The sequence below is a fragment of the Arctopsyche grandis genome, chromosome 12 (genome assembly GCF_051622035.1).
Source record: "Arctopsyche grandis isolate Sample6627 chromosome 12, ASM5162203v2, whole genome shotgun sequence".
In the NCBI taxonomy this organism is placed as follows: Eukaryota; Metazoa; Arthropoda; class Insecta; order Trichoptera; family Hydropsychidae; genus Arctopsyche; species Arctopsyche grandis.
Genome location: NC_135366.1, coordinates 7921642 through 7942936, shown reverse-complemented (window position 1 = coordinate 7942936; position 21295 = coordinate 7921642). Strand labels below are relative to the sequence as shown.

The following is a 21295-nucleotide window of genomic DNA, read 5'->3' as shown; positions in this document are numbered from 1 at the left end:
AATCAATTGATTGATACCAAATAATTTTTGTTTCAGAATAAGTGATTTTAAGAAAGAAAGTGATGAAGAAATCATAATACAAGTTCCACCAGGTATTATAATAAGATAATCAGAGTCTATTAAATTTTGAAACTAATTCTAATTGAAGATTGATTACATATTAAATTTTCAGAATCATTTAACATTGTTGAAACCTTTGACAATGATAGTGAAATCAAATCAATAAACAATAATGTAGAATATTATAGCAATTGTGAAGACCTTGGAAATTATGATAAAAGCGACGTAACTCAAGAACAAATTCCAGGTAAGACCTGTACTTTATTTTTGAATAGTAAATTTTTATATTGCATTATACCTATATATAATTTTTATTTAATAAATAAATATATATAGATGGATCAATTGCTGAAACAGAACATAATAAATGGGTCAATGCAGTGCCAATGGAAAATAATTCATATTCACCGGAAACCTTTGTCTATGATAATGAAACAAAAACAATAACCAATAACGTAGAATATTATAGTAATTGTGAAGACCTTGGAGATTGTGATAAGAGTGACATAAGTGAAGAACAGATTCCAGGTAAGACCCGTACTATATTTTGAAAATTTTCGTTTTCATATTGTTTTATACATATATAATTTATTTAATAAAAAAATGTAGTTGAATCAATTGCTGAAAGAGAACATAAGAAATGGCTCAATGCAGTCCCAATGGAAAATAATCCATACTCACCGGAAGCAATTCAATCTCGTTTGAGTAAACCAAAACAATCAACATTGTTCGATTTAGTTACTAGTACTCCTGCAAAAGAAGAAAAATTAACTAATACGATGCAGAGCGTTTTAAGCGAAGGTGCATCGAATTACAAAAGGTATTCATCGTGAATGTATGTTTGAAGTGAACGATTCCTTTATTGACATTCAATAACTGATATTTTGTTTTCTCAGATATGGTAGAGACTATTACATAAACGAAGCAAAGAAGTCTACGGGTGCGAGAAAGAAAAACAATGACCTCAAATACGACTCTTGTCCTGACGAATCACCTCAAAATGGCCAGAACATAGATTCTCCAATCGATAGATTAGCATCTGATACTTCTGCTCCTGTAAGTTTCAACAGTTCGTTGAATGACTTGGAAGCAATTACGTTACATAGAAATATTACGAGGGTATGCATGAGGTCGAAAAATGCTAGTCATATATTTGCTGTTAACCCATTGTACGAAAATATGCAATCGAGTGATTTCAGTAGCCAAGAAGTAGACCCACAAATATCGCAATGTAATGCAGATATTGAATTTAATTCTATCACCGAACCACAAACCCCATCAGACGACACTTTTCTGAGACTCAATATACCAAATCGACCGGAAATCGTAGAAACAAATTACGAAACCCTAAGCAGATTACGTAGTTCAAATATTAGAAATATCAAATGCTTTAACAAATTAATGAAAAACAGATCTGATATGAGTGTCTTTGGCGGAAGCTTGCGCGTCAGAAGTAACGATTCAATAATTTGGTGATGATAAAATTTTAGTCTGTAGTTAGATAATTGTGTAAACTTTGTAAAATTATTTTACTAGGATTATTTTGTTGTGAAATAAATGTATAGATATTTTTAGAATTTAGAAAGCTTTAACTTTTAGAATTTACATTTTTTTTAATTTTTTTAGTACAGTTTATTCCAGATATATTAATCCCAAGGTTATATTTTCATAAAAAAAATCTTTTTATTTTTTGTGTACTTCTTAATATCACATTGCATTTTTACATTTTCTCTAACGCTGTTTAGTACAGGTAACCGAAGACTTTTTGTGTAATTTACATGTGTAAAAGAAGAGGATCGATGTTTTTATGTGTTAAAAATATGTTGTGCATGTTTTAATTGTCATTGTCTTTGTTATTTTCAATAAACTACCACAAAATTACACTGATATTGCTCACTCTCTCTATATTTATGGTTAACGCACACAATTTTATAGTTTGCATGAACTATCTACTGGTTGAAATTAATATATTTTACGAATCATGGGTGAGTTGATTTATAAAATTAATTATTCAAAAAACTGCAAACTAACAATGGGCTTGTTTTTTAGCTTACTAACCATAAATATATAAATTTTTAACAATGTATATATTTGCGTGTTTTAAACACACTTTTACAAACTAACTAAAGATGTAAATTGATGATTTTATAACATTTCAGGCACCAAAAAGCAATGGCTTAAATATATTACGCACTGATGAGATACACAATTCAGAGGACAGTGTTTATTCAGCTATCCCGGTAATGGCGGAGGATGTAGATACACAATTCGATGAATTGTACCAAAATGCAATAAAAACTGACAACGATGATCAAATAATATGCGAGTCGCTTGATGATTCAAACGACGAAAAAACTGAAGCATTCCTCCGAATGACCAACGGGGTAGTTTCACAGGATTCGTTAGATCACAGCGATAGTGTGAGCAGTTTAGACGATACACCTCGAGTATACAATGTCGGTACAGGTACAATTGTTAAAAACGCCAAAACGAAGTTGTTCGGCGATACTGATGACAGTTTTGAAAATGACAATGTTAATAAAACTATTGGTGCTTTGCTTCCCGAGGAATTAGTTGAACTACCATCTGTTAAGAATCTAGCAAAGAAATTTTTTGAATCCAACACAACAGATCTAATAACACACAAAGTAAATATCAAATTATATTTCATAGCATAATATAATACCGCGGGTAAAGTTAAAGCTTAACACGTGTGTTTTTATTTGCAGCCAAAGAGAAGAATAAGTAAAGAATTGCTTGAAAATCAAATAATCACAAAAACACTTTCAAATAATCAGGCTTCTTTGAAGCAGCCTTTACACATGCACAGCCTTACTGCAAGAAGTATTTCCAAGGAATTTAGAGATGAGCTCAAACAGTCAATGCCGATCATTACAAAAACACCAGGAGGTAGTAAAATTATTCCTAATGGTACAAATGAATTGATTAAAGAGGGAAATTCGCCAAACGATGTACATAATGATATTCCGGAACCAGGTTCACTGAAAAATAAATTAGCATTTTTTGAAAAATTTAATGTACAATAATAGTCTGTAATTATGTATGTAATGTATATACCCCCCAAACACAAACATTAGAAATGGTTATATGATTGAAATAAAATGTTTGTATAATTGTTCAATGAATGCCATAATCTTCATCTGTTTATAATCAATTGAATATTATAATATTTGCACAATATAAAAAAAAATGAAGCACCGATTTTAACGTTTTCAAAAAAAAAATGTATATATTTTTATATACAAGAGTTACCCGCATAGTATAAAAGTGAATATATGTTGTTTTTTATTTTATTTTGTTGAAAAAGTTATTTTATTTTGTTGAAAAAGTTATGAAATTATTTTCATTCGATTATAATTCTAATTATTGTATTGTAAATTAGATTTACATGTAGTGTAATATAATATTTTATAATCTTTCATACATATATTTCGCAATACAGTTACCTATTTTTGAATTTATGTATTTAAAACAGCAATATGTATTTATTAAGTGTACATATTAAAAAATTGTATGAGAATATGTATGTAAATAAATATATACACATATGTACATAAAAAAATCTGTAAATATATTCTATAACGCAATAAAAATTTATTATATATTATTATAATAAATCCATATACTATACATATGTAGATAATAACATGTGCTTTCTTGGAACTTCAAACATTTCGTGTGCCATTTCTCTATATTAATATCTGTATACAATCATTAATATTTTTATGCATAGTTACGTTAATAAACTTGTAAATATTTTTTTTTAATTTTCTGGAAATTTACAAAATTAATTATCGTCTAAAATGAATTATGCTGATCACGTCAAGTCTTTTCAATTGATATAATTTTATTTTTTTGGTATTTTGACACAAAAATTGTGCATATAAATAATTATTTAACTAAAAATTTAGTAGTTAAGAAGTCCAATTCAATTTTGATATAATAAAAAATATGTATTGATTACAATGTAAATTTATTATCTGTTATAGATTTGTTGCGATAGATATATGTATCTATAATTATGGTTAGTTTATATGTTTTATACACATGTACATACAAACAAAAATTGATAACATTATGACAAATAAAATAATTTTTTTTATTTTAGAACATCAACTAAACCATTATTAACATTTTAGTCATAATATAGTATATAAATGTAGGTATGTATATTTAAACTTCAATAATATTGACAGTACACTTTATGAAATGGAATATTTTGTAATTCATCTGCATACTTTCTGCGATACAACCATAAAAAGTAATCAATTAGAGCTGAATTAATAGAATCATCTTTTAAACCGCAATTAACATCATTAGAAATCAGTTTTTTAACACTTTCGTTGACGATTTCAATGGCATGAATGGAACAACCCCTAATTTCCATCTCTTCTCTGCAACCATTTTGTAATATTTCTTCTAAAAATGGATAAAAAAGTGGCATATTAAATATGTTCAAAAATGAAAAAAAATAACATTGCAAACGATTTTTACCTCTTTCCAATTTTTCAGATAGCTCACGACTATATTCCATGACACCAAAGTGAACAAGCGCTTGAGGAACGCGATAATCAGCGAACATCGTCAATTTTTCAATATCATGAAAGTCTCCCCAACTTTTTCCATCGTAACAAGACCACAAATCTGATATCAAAATTTGGGCGCGTTTATAAAAAACAACTTTTTGATTGTCAAACATAGCTTCGTCGCGGAAACATGGAAAGTCTTGTACTATTATATTTAAAAGGGAAATAGCCGACTTGTTAGCCGACTCGATACATTTTTTAAAAGTTCCATCATATTTTTCCAAGAGTACTTTGCCAACTTCGTGAAGACACTTCACTCTAGTCGACAAAAGGGGAACTTGATTATCGTCGTCGTCGGAACGTAATATTTGTTTTAATTGATCTTCAGTTATTGATGCATAGAATTTCGGATTAGTAATGTCATATCCTTCCTGTAGATGAATTTATGGAAGAAAGATAAGTACATACATGAATTATTTTAAATGATCTGTGATTATTACATATTTAATTTACAATATAAATGATGTTTTATTGTACACAAATGATACCTGTATAGCCCGACGAACAGCAGCTGTTAATGCATAATATCCAGTGTATCCCTTGACAGTCCATTTTTTCGTATTTTTCAACGACCAAAAGCAAAAGTTTAATGTATCTATTACAAATATCCAATCAACAGCCGTCTCATCTTTTGAAGTTGGATGGAGGTCATCATCGCCGTAGACGAAGTCATTTATATTTCCAGATTTTAAATTTTGAAAAATCTACGTTGAATAAATGTAATTGTTTATAAAAAAAATAATAAAAAACTTATGCATAATGTAACCATTAAATTTTGGTACTGTATAACAGACACAAGAATAAAGGAAATATGTTCTATAAACTAGTCACTTACCTCTTCAGATAATTTTAATATTCCCTCTGATTTGATAGTAACATATTTAGAATTATCGGCTATTAATTTAGCTGACTCTGCCGGCAACAACATTGTTCTTTACTATGTAAGTACAAAAGAACACTGGAGGACGTACACACTGGGAAGCAACAGTTAACATATAAAATTCTTATCTTATGAAGCGACTTATCTATGGAACCAGTTTTGCTGCGTAGCAAACATCCCACGCTCTTACATTACGACTTTCGATTGGATTTTCCGGTCATACGATTTTGACAGATCGTATAAGAAAGCCATCTATTGAATATTTCCAAAAATATCAAAAATTTTAGTTACCTATATGATTTACCGATAGATGTCTATAGTTGCAACTATTTAGCAAAAACAAAAACCTATAATAAATAATAACCTAGTAAATATAGAGATGTCACTAAAAAAGAACGTAACAAATTCCAGTCTCATTTTCGACATTCCCAAGCAGAGAAATGTTATAATAATAGAAGTGGCTTTAGGCGTTATATTGTTGTCGAGTGACGATTGTCCACAAACAATCCCAAATAATATTAGCATCAGTCGTATTTGATGCTTGGTGGTCGACGTATGTCCGATAAAAACTTATCTGGGCAAGGGCATCGTTAAAAATAGCAAGATGCATTCAAAAACACAATTAACAACAAGGGCTACAATTTTTATAAGTAAATTGACCATTCAAGTAACATATTATTCAATTAACATCGCATATGAAAGTTTTCATGAAAGCGTCGGCATTCGGCAATAGCATACGCATACGCGTACAATATTGCGTAGTTATGGAATGCTTCTATTATTATAACATTTCTCTGTACCCAAGCATCACCAGTTACTTACGAACTTGAATAAATAATAAAAAATACTTATTATAAATCTAAAATAATATATACTAAAAAAACATTTATTGCTAAAATATTCGCTATAGGCTATGTCCACACTACCGATATCTACACCCGATACACCCGATATTTAGGAATTTTTCCATAACCAGTTCCTTAATAGCAACCACGGGTTGCAATATGGGAACTGGATATGGAAAAATTCCTAAATATCGGGTGTAGATATAGGTAGTGTGGACGTAGCCATAAAAGTGAAGCGAAATTTATACTGATCAAACATTTCTCTGGATCAAACTGCCATCTATCAGTGATATATAAAAACTATCTTAGTGAACGAATTTCCCCAATAAAATCGTTGTTTTGGCCAAAAGTAAGCCCCACCTACGTGACTCGAGCAACCCTGTGATTGGTCAAATTTGACAGCTAGCTCCTCTACACTTCAATGCACAAAATACACGAGGCAAAATCTTCGAAGTTAGCCGAGCGCAGCTGAGCCTCTCCACCTCCAGAGCTTGTGCCTTTTCTTTGATCGAAGTTGCCCCTCCATCGCTTCACTCCAGCTCAGATTCAGCTCCAACAATCGTTTCACCCACTGACGCTTCCTGCGAATCGTTTCGCGCCTTTTCATCTACCCACGCCGCGCCATCGCTTCATTTTCCAAAATTTTAGCGCCATTTCATTGAGGGTGTATCTGAATATGGCTTTCGCATCAAATTAATGACGGAATTTGTAACAAAAATGAAGTCTACGACTGGGTAAAAAAAGTTTGGTGAATCCTCGCACTAACTGAAGATTGCGAACTTCACTCATAGATTCGAAAAACATGGTTTTGAGGTTAGTATCAATAATTCAATTCTATGCAATCGTTTTAACCCCGTTTATCTTCTTCTAATATATAATTTCGAAAGAAACTTTGTATGTATGTAAATTTTGATTAGTAGAATCCGTGACGTTAAATTTAATAAAAAAAAACATGAATATTTAAATAAATTTAATAAAATGTTTACTATAAGATTAGCCATGTTTAAGCTGTTTATATTACAAAAAGCCAGGTAAAACCACTAGTATATACTAATTAACATGTTATCGTTTGTTTTTCTAGTTCAATGTTCGTTTGCCAACATAACTCGCACGATAAATCGAGAACAAACAATAGACTGTCCATTGTTTCCGGAATCCATATTTGAGCATGTTGCTGTGGAAACTAATTGCAACTAGTAAATTGCCAAGTATTGAAAAAATTTACCCAAGATCTCGTTTTCAATAATGGAATGAAATCCACGCAAGTGATATAAAGGGATTTGTGTGTACCGAAGTTGGAATGGGGTTGGTACGCAAAAATTCCACCCCAGAATATTATCAAGAATCTTTTTGGTTGATGGAAACTCCCGGATTTTCCCAAATTGTCAATAGAGATGGATATCAACTAATTAGGTTGTTTTTGCACTTTGCTAACGATGAAGAAAAAAGAAATGCCGATCGAATCTCCAAAACTCCAAAATATAATAAATATGGTGGAAAATACGTACCGAGATGCTTATAAAAGCAACAAAGAAGTTTGCGTCGATGAATTGATAGTGAAATTCAAAGGACGATTGTTTTTCAAACAATATCTACCATTCAAACCCAGTTCCAAGTGGGGAATCAAGGTTTGGTCACTATGCGATTCAAAAACAGGCTTGCTTTTCTTAAATTTGATGTATATAAAGGAAAGGAAGCCAATCCTCCAGCAGAAGGATTAGGATACAGAGTTGTAAAAAAGTTATTGATAGATTATAAAAATAAGTGACATGTAGTTTTTACAGATAATTTTTACACTAGTGTGAAACTGTACGAAGATTTGAAAGAAGAAAAAATTGGTGCATACGGAACGAGAGTTGCCTGCTGACATGAAGAAAATAAAATTGAAAAGAGGAAGCCTACCAATGACACTGGAAGAGTGAATATGATTTCCACTGTCGGAAAGGCAGGTGTTAAGAGGTGCCGGTTCGTTCAAAAAATTCCGATCCAAGAACCGTTATAAAGCCCAAAATTCAGACTATATTGCAAACATGGGGGGTTTTGTTGGATTCGATCAACTTTTCTCAACGTATCCATTTGCAAGGCGACACAAAAAATGGTACCAAACATTGTGGCATTTTATGATAGAAGTGGCATTAGTAAATATCCTAATATTCAAAAACTTCTAAAATATGCTCAAGGTAGGACGAGTATGAGCAGACTTCAGTTAAAATCACATGTCAGTAAAGCCAGCTATGTGACTAAATATATGATTGACGAAGTTGACGACAATCTTTATAAAGAACAAAATGAAAATTCTCGCCAAATATATAATGTGGATGTCAAACTTGGTTGTTGATTGTTTTGTTAGTCTGTTGGAAAATTAAACACTAAGCGGGCGTTTATATTCATTATTTAAATTCATCGAATGATACGGTGGAAGACCGATAATTGGCTGTCTTAGCATTGGCAGACAAATTTTATTATGCGCCGGCGCATTCTTCATGTTCCTCTCAAGACATCCAACAGATTTCCGTAACTGTGGACAGCATAACTAGTTCACTGATAGGGTCTAATTATTCCTCTCAAGAGATCCAACAGATTTTCGTGCCTGTATACAACATGAGTAGTTCTCTGATAGTGCCTAGTGGTTCGCAAAATATGTAAAGGCCAAGAACTTATAGAATCCATTTCCGACATAACCCAAAAACTTCCCAACTTCTTAGAAAGAAATGTTCCATTGAAGGCGATAAAGAAATTACTATGTGGATATTTGCCCTCTACAACATTCAAACGTAAAACAATAGACTTTTACTAGATACATATATTTTTATAATTCAAAGTAATACACGTTGAGGTAATTTTCTGATTACGACTGCTAATTGATATTGTAAATAATCTATTTCCTCTTATCGCTGCTCATCCGTTTACTTGAAATATTTGGTATCAATACAATCTGTAACTAACTAGTAGATAGCTTGAAGTAAAGAACGTTGGGGTAGCCTTACACTATCGCTTTACAAAACATATCATTAAACTAACATTTCGACAAAAACCAATACACAAATACAAAAATCCAGCAATAGATCGAAATTTTAAAAAAATGTGCCAACTTTAAATGTCAGTTCTATGACTTTTGTCAATATTACCTCTGTGGACCTTAATCTTGAGCTGGAATCTTTAAAAATTGCGTTTTAAGCAATTTTATACCAAAGACAATGTGCATATGGAAATATTTCAAAATTTTATTAAAAAATATAACATTTTATACGAGTAATAGATATAAAATGTCCATTTTTTTCCCCAAAAACAGACATTTCATAACTAATACACTTTGAGCGTTCTTCACCAGAATTACTTCTGCTGAACGAAGGTTCAGTAAATTGAAGATTATTAAAAATTATCATTGAGCTTCAGTCAAGAAAGATTTGATTCAAAATTAAACAGAGAAATTATTTAATTTCGATTAATTTATTGACACATTTTTGGTACAATGAAATAGTAAAATTAAGTCATTTTTGTTCATGTAATTTATAATATACAATATTTAATATGCATTGTAAATATACTCTTACTCTAAAAACTGATTTGTTCTTATTTTTTTTAGTAAAAGTAAAAAAAAAATGAAATTTTCATCTTTCAGGTATTCCAATTTATCTTAAAAAATGAATAAAGTACGTCCTGGACCAGTTTTCGAATCAAATCAGATCCTTTTAAACTACAATGTGTGGTAAAAACATTATCTTTAACATTAAAGACGACGAAAATCGTTGCTCACAGAACTATTTTTTTTTTAATACATACCCCATCATAATAAATATTGTTAAAAACAATACCGTCATTTCACTCCAAACATCCCCTTTATTACAATTAACGCATTGTTAATCAAAACGCTTCCCACATCTACAAATGAATTTTATAACTACCAAAGTCAGAATTCAGTTTTTTACTGGCAATGGTTAAATGCTGATTATAAGACAGCGTAATTGGACAAAAGCTAGAAGATAATTTAATAAAGTAACACAGCTATTATAATTTGATACATCATCTGATCCTAATTAAAGATTGGGCGACTGGTCTTCAATGGCACGTTTTAAAAAGGTCAAAAAATCATCATTAGCCTTGCGAGTTCATATGATGGGTATATATCTCTGGTAGTTTAATGGCATTCAAACCCAGAATAACCAGCATTTACCCCAAATATATGAATATCAAACTTCCGAAAAATTACATACCCCCAATTTTCCAACCATGGAACAAAATTACAATTCTGTAAAGATTGATAAACTCCCAACTATGCAAACGAAGAAAAATACACGATTAGCTGGTTTAATGGTTATGGAGACAATGCTAATGATTAGTTAAGAAAAATTATAGTAAATAAGAAATAAACCTGTTACCATGACGAAATATACTAAACAAATCTTAAAATTTTTATGGAATGTTATTTTGAGGGGTGGGATGTTCTGAATAAAAAAAATAGTTTAAGAAAAAACATTTATTTTCAAGTATTAATCATTTAAAATAAAACAAGAAAATAAGAATCAACTAAAAAGTTGAATTTTGGATAATAGTGTAGTAGCAATTGAAAATTATGAATTCTGTAGAATTCGTGCAAGATGGAAAAACAATCAAAATTAATCTATTCAACTGTGGAAATCCAAAACTTTTTATCAAAAGATACACATTTGTCTGTTATATTGAATATTATAACCATTTTCCCCTGTAGTCATAAGTTAAATTCATTGCACTTTGTAAAACAAATCTGCCAGATATGCAAGACTAATCAACCACAAAGAAATAATTAGCTGATTATGGACCGCTCAAAAATTCTCGATGAGAGTCCCGAGTAGTAAAAAATAATAGATTTTGTATCTAAATCAAACATAAGTCCTAAGATTCCTCGACTGTATGAATTATAAGATCAGTATTTTTCAAAATGTGGTGATTGCTGTGCTCCTTTTTATGAAATTTATATCCATTTCAATATATTTTCACGTAATAAAGTATGTATATCTTATAGATCATTATGTTATTCATTTGAATGAAAGATTCAATTTGAGAAATAATTACACTCGGCAGGAAAAAAAACCAATCAATTTCAATCTGGGGACTTTAAATCTTTCCATAACTATGCACCAAGTCTCCGTACATTCACTTTGAGAAACTTTCTGGTAAAAAAAAACGAATACCTAATTAGATTTCCCTGCCCATTCACCTCATCTAGCTTAAATTAAAAATTCGATTGCAAAATGAAAAGGGACGAAGATTTGCGAGCAAGTAAATAGATGCACAAGGGTAGTACTTTAAAGACATTAATGTCTAGGATGCAATTTCAAACTTAAATTTTTACAGGTGAATTCTAGGAATTAAACCATCACACCTATATATCTATCACATTGCGCTTTGCTGACGATATAGTGCTGTGTTCGGAGTCATCGGAGAAACTTAGCAGAATGATCACAAATCTGAATTCGACACTCAGGGATGGGATTGATGATGAATATTCGCACACATACACAGCTAGGCCAATGGATTTCGGTAGGCTGAATGGAGTGTTCCAATCGAAATTACCCCAAATTTTAAAGAGCTAGAGTATTTGGTAAGTGTTATGCCACCAGTTATCCCATATGGGTTGCAGTCATGTATCTCATTAAAAGACAGTCAGAAATGTAGGTTCAGAAGACGCACTAAGATCAAGAATGTTATCCAGCGCTGAAATGGAAATAAGCCAGTCAGTCGGCAGAATGTCAGATAAACGCTGGATTGCAACTCAGAGACGAGAAAAGAAGTGTGGGTCGTCAACGGACCAGATGGATCGATGGCATAAAAGCACATAACAGGTTCACAGTGGTCAAGATTGGCTCGTGACAGATCTAGATGTCGTACCCTGGAGCAGGCCTACACCTTTCAATATGATCCATATGACCTCATATATAAAAAATGAGAAAAATAAACATGTTAATGAATTTATTTTAACAATATAACGGCTGCTGACTCATATTTGTATCATATTGGTGCACAACGCTTACTGGCCGCTAATACATATATGATTCACGACTGCGCGGACTGTTTCAATCCGCTGATATATGTATGTTTTCGTCATAAACGAAAACGTGATACAAAATTGTATCATCGACCAAAAACGATTGACGAAAACGTTATATAAAAGTATATCAGCGGACTGAAACAGTTCGCGCAGTCGTGAACCATATATGTGTCAGTGGTTAGTAAGCGTTATGCACCCAATATGATACAAATATGTATGTATAAACATTAAATAAAAGTATGTATGGTTAAATTTTTCAATTATGAGATTATATAAATTATATAAAGTATGTCGATGTATTACACACCTTAAAACCAAAGTAATTATCATAGATATAATTTAAACAATTTGACAACAGCATTATCATGTATGAATATTTCAAAATCGTGAAAATTAGTAAAATATCAATGGTGAAATTTAATTATCTTTGAATAATACGCCTTAGGAATCAAGAAAATTCATAAAAAATATTACATAGGAGTGCACTACAAAAAAATATAATTTTCAAAATAAAAATATACTTTTACAGACACTCTCGATTATCCGCAGTTAAAATATGTAATTTTGTTACTGTTATTATTTTTTAATGAGGATACGCACCTGTTGCAATATATGCGTGTATGTATGCATCAAACGCAAATAGCAAGTACGTAGATTTGGAGCATTGGTTGATCAGTGGGACTTTTCGTTAGGTAAGTATGTTCAGTTATTTATTTAATTACTTTTTGGATTTGCATCTGGATGACTGACCAGATTTAAGCAAATATATGGTATACAAGAACTTACAATAGTAGGAGAAAAATACAACGTGGTTGTTTGAAGACGCTAATAAATTCTACATCGAATTTCAAGAATATTTGCAACCTGATTAAATCTGCATATAATGCAGATGGGAGAGACATATATTGGAAGTATTTTCCAATGAAAAAGCTTGCTTTGTCAATAGAAAAGTCAACTCCCAGACACATGTCCAAAATAAAAATTGGTTTACATGTTTTTTTAAATGGAAACAAATGGATAACTTTTATGGCGAAAACACACTGAGTAGTATGGGACTGCTGGTCACAAGTGATTACTGGTCACAAAGTCACTAAAATCTCTATAACGGAACATCTGGCAGCCGAAAAGTCCATCATACTAACGAGAACTTACGTCCATCATACTAACGTCCATCATACTAACGTCCATCATACTAACATCATAATTAAGTCCATCATACTAACGAGAATACGCCCAATAGTGTATTCGCGATTTTCATGGCAAAAATTGTCTTTGTGACCACCGCAATGCTACGAATAGTCCAATTACCGGGACATCATGTGTCCTTGCCTTCCCGCTGTGCACGTGCATATTGTTTAGGAGGTTGCACGTGTATGCATATCCACATGCAACCGACAAGTTTCTTCTACATTTCTTCAAATATGGGATTCACCGTTATCGATCACTGTCAAGCAAGGATAAAATATCACCGAAAACACTCCAGGGGGGGATTTTTGGGACTTTAAACCAAAATAAATGAGCAGCGGTGTTGCGTTTTTTTCGCATGTTTAAAAGTATCTAAAAAAAAACACGTACCATGTCCCACTCAGTGTGTTTTCGCCTTTAGTGTGGCTGCATCTTTTGTTTTTATAGTAGTCTTAATCATTATGATAATACTTTTTTTGTGTTTGGTTCAAAATTATGAAAATTAATTTCTTGGGTTTTGATACTAAAGGTCACATATAATATTAGGAATCATCATAAACTTCATTCGTCTATGATCTAAAGCATTATGAATCTGTTCAATAAAACATAAAAAGTAAACTTATAAAAATTTCATAATTAGAAGTCATAGTGACATTGCTTACTAATGATTCTTTCGAAATTGTATGAAAATTTAGGGTACTTATTGGTTATATGGCAGCAACCGAGCATCAAGTATACATACACTCTTACACTTAACACAAACAAATACACGGTGGTTAAATGAATGGTCTTTGGGTGTCGCAAATTTTTAGTAAAGTGACAGTCCACAACCAGTTATTGACGTTGCATTGAACAATATACTGAATTCGAGAAACACTTTCTTCAACAAAAACTATTACATTAAATTATTTGGGAAAACCAGAGTTCACGGCGTTTGTAATTTTTAATGTTCATTGCAGTGTAAAAACTATATCGCAGTGGTCACTAGGTCTTTTGATGAAAAGACAAATTTTGATTAAATATTTTTAATTATTTAAAATATCGGATAGAAAATAAAACAACTTGACATGTTACAGAAAATTATTTAGTCCGATTCTTGGCGAGCTTACAAAATTCATGTACATAGCTGCCGTGTATTTGTTTATATTACCTTTGGTACTAATATAACCAATAAGTACCTAAGTTTGTTTGGTAAAATACTAAGGTGACCATTTTTATCAGATACAAAACCAGGACCAGTTTCTTTTTCAAAAAATATTTCTACATTTTTCAATTATTGAAAACGAACATTGAAGAATTATGAATGCACACTTATGAAAAAATCAATTCATTTTCTTGAATGCTTTCATGAAATATATATTATATTGAAAATTATACTTCGTGATTAGCAAAAATTTTAATGTTTCAACATTCAATTGCGTTTTATCACTTAACCATATATTCATCAAAGAAAAAAGTTGTTCGGCAGGTGCATTTGTTCCTGGTAAAAAGAGACGGTATTCGACCAGTACTTTTGTAGGAGATAATAATTTCGCTGAAGATTCTGATTATTTAAATTCATCTATTGGATACTATTTGATAAAAAAAGTGTACTGGTTTTATCTCACGACGTACCAGAACAGGGTAAACGGACTACTAGTCATATGTGAACCAGTCACAGGACAACCAGTCGCTCTAGATCGGTCACACGTGATCACCCGTCACACAAACTGGTCACACCCTAAAACTGGTCACACCCTAAAATCGGTCACGAGAAAACTGGTTGATCGATTTTAGGGTGTGACCAGTTGTGTGACGGGTGATCACGTGTGACCGATCTAGATCGACCCGTTGTCCTGTGACCAGTTTACATTTGACTAGTAATCACTAGAGGTAGGATAGTCACAGTGCTATCCATTGTTCGGCAATCCTTTAACAATGCATTTACAACCTTTGAACAATACACGGCCCCCTCAGGCTCCGGTGACTAGTAATCACCGAACCCCAGAACAGACATCTAATAAAAAAAAATAGTAATGTTCGGTCACCTTACAAATAATTTACTGTCACAATTTGTGTTAACAGAAAATTTTATTTTGATTTACGTCTCGCATTGTCGAAAAAAACACATATATGACAAAGAAAATTTCCAAATTTCCCGATCGAAATCTCGAAAATCATCTCTGAAACTTGCGAACGTCCAAAACATTCCCCAGTACATCACAAATGTTTTTAGTAGCACTTGTTGCTATACATTTTTCGCTCGGTACAAATTGAATCATTTTAAATCGAATTGTTAAATTTGAATTTAATAAATCACACTTCACTGTTTGTAAGTTTATACACGTCGTAATAATAAAAAAATGCGCAAAATTAAAGTGCGACAGAGGAAAGGGCGACAGCCAAGGCACAACTGATCGTCGAAAATGGTCAACTTAAAAAAAAAATCATTCTTTTCCGGTACCCCTAATATATATATATATAGAAATCCAGCGAAGATATTAAGAAGCCACAGTCACGACCACGACCACGACCACGACCATCCGTGGGGCGAGAAGGGAGAGCACCGAGTCTCAGTCCTCCGTGCTCGCCCTCCGGCAGCGAAACTCGCAATAATCAATTGTGGCGACATTTGATCAAGTCGCATTTTCAGCCAATACCCACAATGGCTCGATCAGGCCGCCAACTTTAACCGAGCTAACATATTTATACGATCAAAAATTATATCAACGAAGTCTTATGCACAATTGGCATATAACTAGTTTTAGATTTAAATTTCAATCAGAGCACTTCAGTCATTGACCATGCGAAAATCGTTGGTCATTTCAGTTTAAAGTCAAAACATGTGAACTTTGTGATATTACTGAAAACTTCTCATTTCTTCGACGGTGCTTTTGATCAATGATAATTAATATAATTATACTATTTTTTCATGAAAGACAATAAAAAAAATTGATATTTTTGAATAATTTCTTTAGAATAAAAATATATCCTTAAAAAATAAAAAAAACATCAAAAAAGAAATAAACTATAAATCATTCATCTCATTCAAATAGACTCATATTGAATGTTCATGTTCCAAACTCGTGTTCAACATGACAATCAAACAGGTACAATTGTTCAACTATCACGTTAAAGAATCGGACAGCCTCTACAAGAGACGAGTTACCGAAATCAAATGTTCTACTAAGCTCTACCACATTCAAAATGGAAGCTTCGATAATATCGAAAGGTTGTCAATACTCCTTTTAATAGTATTGAAGTATTTGGAAATGGCAACAATTTTTCTGGATGATAGTGAGACGAAGCCCAAGATACTTTGTAATTTTTGATTCTTTATCGTTTTTGTAGTTTGAATTAAAAATCTTGACTATATGTAAATAATCAAAATTTAAACGATGAAAGTATTTATCAATGGAAAGAATTAATCCACCAAAGGACGAAAAAGTAATAAGATCGTTATAAACTGATTGAAATATATATATTGATTGATCTTCAATTCATATTCACGTAATATTTGAATCAAAACCGTCAACTATTATAGTTGCTTCCCTTACTTGTAAACAGTAAAACAAAATAAAAACTATAAAATATAATCCAATTTAAATTAAATTAAAACAACCTTATACATTAAAATATTTATTATTTTCATTATAAAACAATGTGAGCAATGTCAGTCGTTATTATTTCCCCGATGTAACGAATTCAGAAAAAGTAAGTGTCCGAGAGAGCTGTGGACGCGTATGCAGTTGTTACGGCCGTCGCCGTCGGCGGCACGAGTGTATACGTATAGCGGGCTCGTCGGTGAGCTTGTATTTTCGAACGCTTGTGTGTATGTGTGCGGTGCGGCGTGTGGCGTGTGGCGTGTGGCCGAACTGTGTGTACGGTGAATACGGCGTGTGCATGTGTCTGTGAGCGTGTGGCGTGGTGTGGTGTGGCGATCGGCGTGTGCGTGTGCGTGCGCAGTGTTGCCGTTGTGTGGGGTGTCGCGAGCGCGGTGTGCGGAGTGCGGAGTGCGGAGCACCGTGCGAGGAGCAAGGAGTGAGGAACGACGATCGACGATTGAGAATCGAGGTGTCTACTATCTACTAATCTGGTGTTTGTTGTCTGGTGCTCGAAACCCAGTGCCTGGTGTCTGCCACCGATTATCTGGTGTCTAGTGTGTGGTGTCCATCCCGCGGCGTTCGATAACTGCTCGAGCTCGGCTTCCGCCTGACGTTCACGGCGTTCGCCTCTACTCCAGCTCCGTCCCTCGCCCTCGCCCTCATACTCCTCGTGCACGTCTCTGCGTCGACTTCGGCTCCGACTCCGACTCCGACTCGCCCACTGCCTCGGTTCAATGGACTCAAACTCTGACTGTGACTCCGAAGACTAAACGAGACGAGATTCCTCGGTAACGCCCCCTCAGGTGAGATCCTCGAACGCGTAACACGCCATCGCCATCGTCGCCCCTTCACTCGTCACTCGTCTAATGGTCTAGTGGTCTAGTGGTCTAGTACCCTTCGCTAGTGCGCCTCGTCCGAAGCCGTTACATAACCTCGAAGGCGCTCCGCCCCGAGCCTCCCCAGCTCCAAAGCCTGGCGCATTGATTCCGACCACAGCAACAGTGCCCCCAGCGTGATAGACCAGCTCGCGTTCCAAGGTAGCCTCGTGCTCCCATACGCACGCACACTCCCATACTATCCACCTTATTTCATTTTCAATTGTTTTACGTGTATTTATTCGTTTGTTTTATTGTTTCGATTAATTGACGTCATCTAAAGGCTACAAATTGCGTCCATATTCTAGCAATAGTTGGCCGAAATTTGATCGCTTTCTACATTGTGCGTTGAAAGCGTTCACACTATATTCGCATTGTGAAACGATTTCGAAATCGCACTCGTGATGTTATAGTGAGGATATTCTACGTTGTAACGGCAGCGCTAGCGTTGCCCTTTTTGGCCCTTATTATCGTTCGATTCCCGCATCCGATCGTAATTTATTCTCGCAAAGGACGTAGTGGATATAATGAAGAGTGAAAAACGCGTAAAATAATTGTGTTTTTGTTGTAATTAGTTGCGTACAATGCAGTAGAAGATGAGTGGCGGCACGTGGTGGTGGCGCTCGGCTCGGTTAGGCTCGAAACCGTGTGGCCTACGCCAGCCGACACTTGCCGTCGCATCCGATGCGCATTTTATATCTCGAATCTCTTTTTTACACTCCCATCTTCGTCTCCTCGTCCCGTCACCGATTCTGTTGCAATCCCTTCAGTGTGTCGTCTGATTACTCTTCAAACTGTAACCGTGCTGAGAGCGAATATCTCTCACACTGTCGCTATCCCAAATTGAACACACTAATTCAACTATCAATAATACCAGAGTGGAAGTGATTGCGCAAGTAAATGTAATCTACTATTTGTGAACTTATTGTGAAGTATTTTAAAACGTCATATATGTATGTACATGGCCGCACTAAGGGGTGATTTGAGAGTGCAGAACACCCGGGCGCCAAACTTCAAAGGGCGCCAAGCTCCACGAAAAAAAATTACATTAAAAAAACATATCGACAGATTCCGTTAAACAAAAATTGAAATAAATTTGCAACATCGCCCAAGTCCACGTTTCGTGTGCAAAAGTGTGAAAAAAAAAGTGGCGATGGCAGAAATGTAATACAAATTGACATGTATACACGTTCAATAACTAATATCAGATAACAATTAGATCGAAAGTAAAATTAAATTGTCAATAATTTAAGTCTTTATTGAGTTACATCAGTTAATATGTATGCTACTTTAAGATATAATGTAAATAATATAACTACGAAAGGACTATAAGGTGAAATATATTTTGAATAATAAGGTAAAATGTTCGGAATAGATCGTATTTTTTTTAATTTTTAAATGCATTTTATTATTACTTAATTATGTTCACAATGCATCTTATATCTATTTTAATAGCTACCTATCTGCTGATCATTTTTTTTTTTGTTAGTAAATAAAGTATTATATTATTCTAATGTTAATGTACAGCATAATAGGACAAAGAGTTCAAAAATTTATTTACAAGAAGGGATCGGTTCGGTGATTATTGCGCACAAAACGCTCACCCAAAACTTACTAAAATCTCTATAACGGAACATCTGGCAGCCGAAACTCTGCTTCAAAACTCCGAAAACTATCATACTAACGAGAACTCGAGCAACAAATTTTCCGTATTCGCGATTTTCGTGGCGAAAATTCTCTTTTGGGCGATCGTAATGTGCGTAATAATCCATTTACGGAATAGATCGTATAGGAGGCGCACAAAAATATCCCATAAAAAATATATTCTGATGATAATAAGTGAGGTGAACAACAATGTTTGATTTTTTTTTATTATTAATTGGGGGGGGGGGGGGGCAACTACCTTTAGAGTGGCCCTGTGTATGTACTCATTATATGAACATTGAATAACACTATCATACATGAGAAAAGTTTATTTTAGATTTTTTGGGCCAGTGGCCAAATTGTAATATTGTTAGTACTATGAGGGCCAGTTCGGGCCGAAAAAAAAAAGAAAAAATATACATATTTTGCTAAATTTTATTCTCAAAAATCGAAATCGAAGTAAACATAGTTTAAAATATAATAAAAACATAGTAATATTTCTACTGATAGTGAATAATAATCTTGGAAATTTAAAAAAAAAAACTTGTGTGCTTGTTTTTTGGTTTGCAACTATATATTATATCGATGTTTGGCAATTATTTTTTAAGACAGCATTTAAATGAGTATATAATTCGCTTGCCTATCAACTGAAGGGTTCGGTGATTATTCCGCACAAAACGATCTCGCGCACGTCACTAAAATCTCGATCACGCAACATCTGGAAACCGAAAATTCCATCCATAGAGACTTACCCACGTGAAATATCAGAGTGCCAAATAATACGTATTCGCGACCTTCGTGGAAAAGATTGTCGTTTGCGTGATCGAAATGTGCGAAATAATCCATATAACCATCTGAAGGTAGCTTCTTCATATATTCATATCTATATGTATATATGTATATACTTCCAAAACCTGAAATTAACTTTTTTTGGTATGAGCGAATATATTTGAATATGTCTTGTTTTTATACAATATTTTCTACTGCTAAATCGAATAAATTGTATGTAGACTAGTTGCCTCGCATCGAAAATTCTATGAATATACTGGTGTTTGTGTTTATCGCTTATATTCATGTAACATTTTGTAAAGATCTATTTATAAATTTTGTCAATATCTGGATAAATTCTTCTCGGGCCAGTTTGATGACCCCTTATTTAGAACATTCTCAATGTGGTGAAATATTTATATATATAAATCTTAAACGTTTTTTGTTTGAAAATATTGATCATTTCGATATTTTTCGTTACTGGGATATTTCGTGCTTCACTTATATACATATATATATATATTTTGAATTCCATTTTTTGGAAGTTATACGAAAATCGGATTTATTTAAAATATATTCCGTCGGTTGTTTTGTATCGAAATGTCGATAAATATTCAATTTTTGACTGAAATTTTTAAAGCACGATATACAGGCTCTATATAGTATATTGCGTATCAATTTCATATACGGTATTTATTGGATTTTACTTATGAATTCCTTTTCAAATTTGTATTGTTGTGTTGACAAAATAATGAATCTCATGTTGAAAGTACGTACATATTTTTTTATTTTTACATAGATATATACCAGGAAGGCTTC

The 21295-nt window shown here is 33.2% G+C and overlaps 4 protein-coding genes and 1 long non-coding RNA gene across 15 annotated transcripts in view; 4 read left to right on the top strand and 1 right to left on the bottom strand.

Moving 5' to 3' along the window:
* M7BP (Myosin-7a binding protein) overlaps nt 1-5125 on the top strand; it is a 61561-nt gene extending 56436 nt beyond the window's left edge. For 6 of the 8 annotated variants that reach the window (XM_077442952.1, XM_077442954.1, XM_077442956.1 and 3 more), the window contains 7 exons: nt 37-92; nt 173-307; nt 397-588; nt 670-880; nt 957-1116; nt 2220-2708; nt 2790-4337. In XM_077442952.1, coding sequence (XP_077299078.1) covers nt 37-92; nt 173-307; nt 397-588; nt 670-880; nt 957-1116; nt 2220-2708; nt 2790-3107 — 1561 coding nt within the window. In that variant the 3' untranslated portion in view covers nt 3108-4337. Of the gene's footprint in view, nt 1-36; nt 93-172; nt 308-396; nt 589-669; nt 881-956; nt 1117-2219; nt 2709-2789; nt 4338-4593 lie in introns of those variants that run through there. The other 2 variants (XM_077442953.1, XM_077442959.1) reach the window with 1 other exon arrangement.
* Nucleotides 1-21295, top strand: part of LOC143920231 (uncharacterized) — a 433558-nt gene that overhangs the window by 239150 nt on the left and 173113 nt on the right. The window lies entirely within an intron of this gene.
* The window catches only part of LOC143920219 (queuosine 5'-phosphate N-glycosylase/hydrolase), a 529776-nt gene continuing 512333 nt past the window's right edge, over nt 3853-21295 (bottom strand). Inside the window, exons 1-5 of one of the 4 annotated variants that reach the window (XM_077442988.1) lie at nt 16049-16202; nt 5503-5641; nt 5156-5371; nt 4576-5038; nt 3853-4500 (exon numbers count right to left, since the gene is read on the bottom strand). In XM_077442988.1, the coding sequence (XP_077299114.1) occupies nt 4262-4500; nt 4576-5038; nt 5156-5371; nt 5503-5595 (1011 nt within the window). In that variant the 5' untranslated portion in view covers nt 5596-5641; nt 16049-16202 and the 3' untranslated portion in view covers nt 3853-4261. Of the gene's footprint in view, nt 4501-4575; nt 5039-5155; nt 5372-5502; nt 5895-16048; nt 16203-21295 lie in introns of those variants that run through there. The other 3 variants (XM_077442989.1, XM_077442987.1, XM_077442990.1) reach the window with 3 other exon arrangements.
* On the top strand, nt 6751-10149 carry LOC143920238 (uncharacterized). Its single transcript, XR_013261319.1, has 2 exons — nt 6751-7205; nt 7474-10149. It is a non-coding gene; the product is annotated as an uncharacterized LOC143920238 (long non-coding RNA).
* Smr (nuclear receptor corepressor smrter) overlaps nt 17575-21295 on the top strand; it is a 99922-nt gene continuing 96201 nt past the window's right edge. Inside the window, exon 1 of the mRNA XM_077442940.1 lies at nt 17575-18226. The gene's annotated coding sequence lies outside the window, so the exon portion shown is untranslated. The remainder of the gene's footprint in view (nt 18227-21295) is intronic.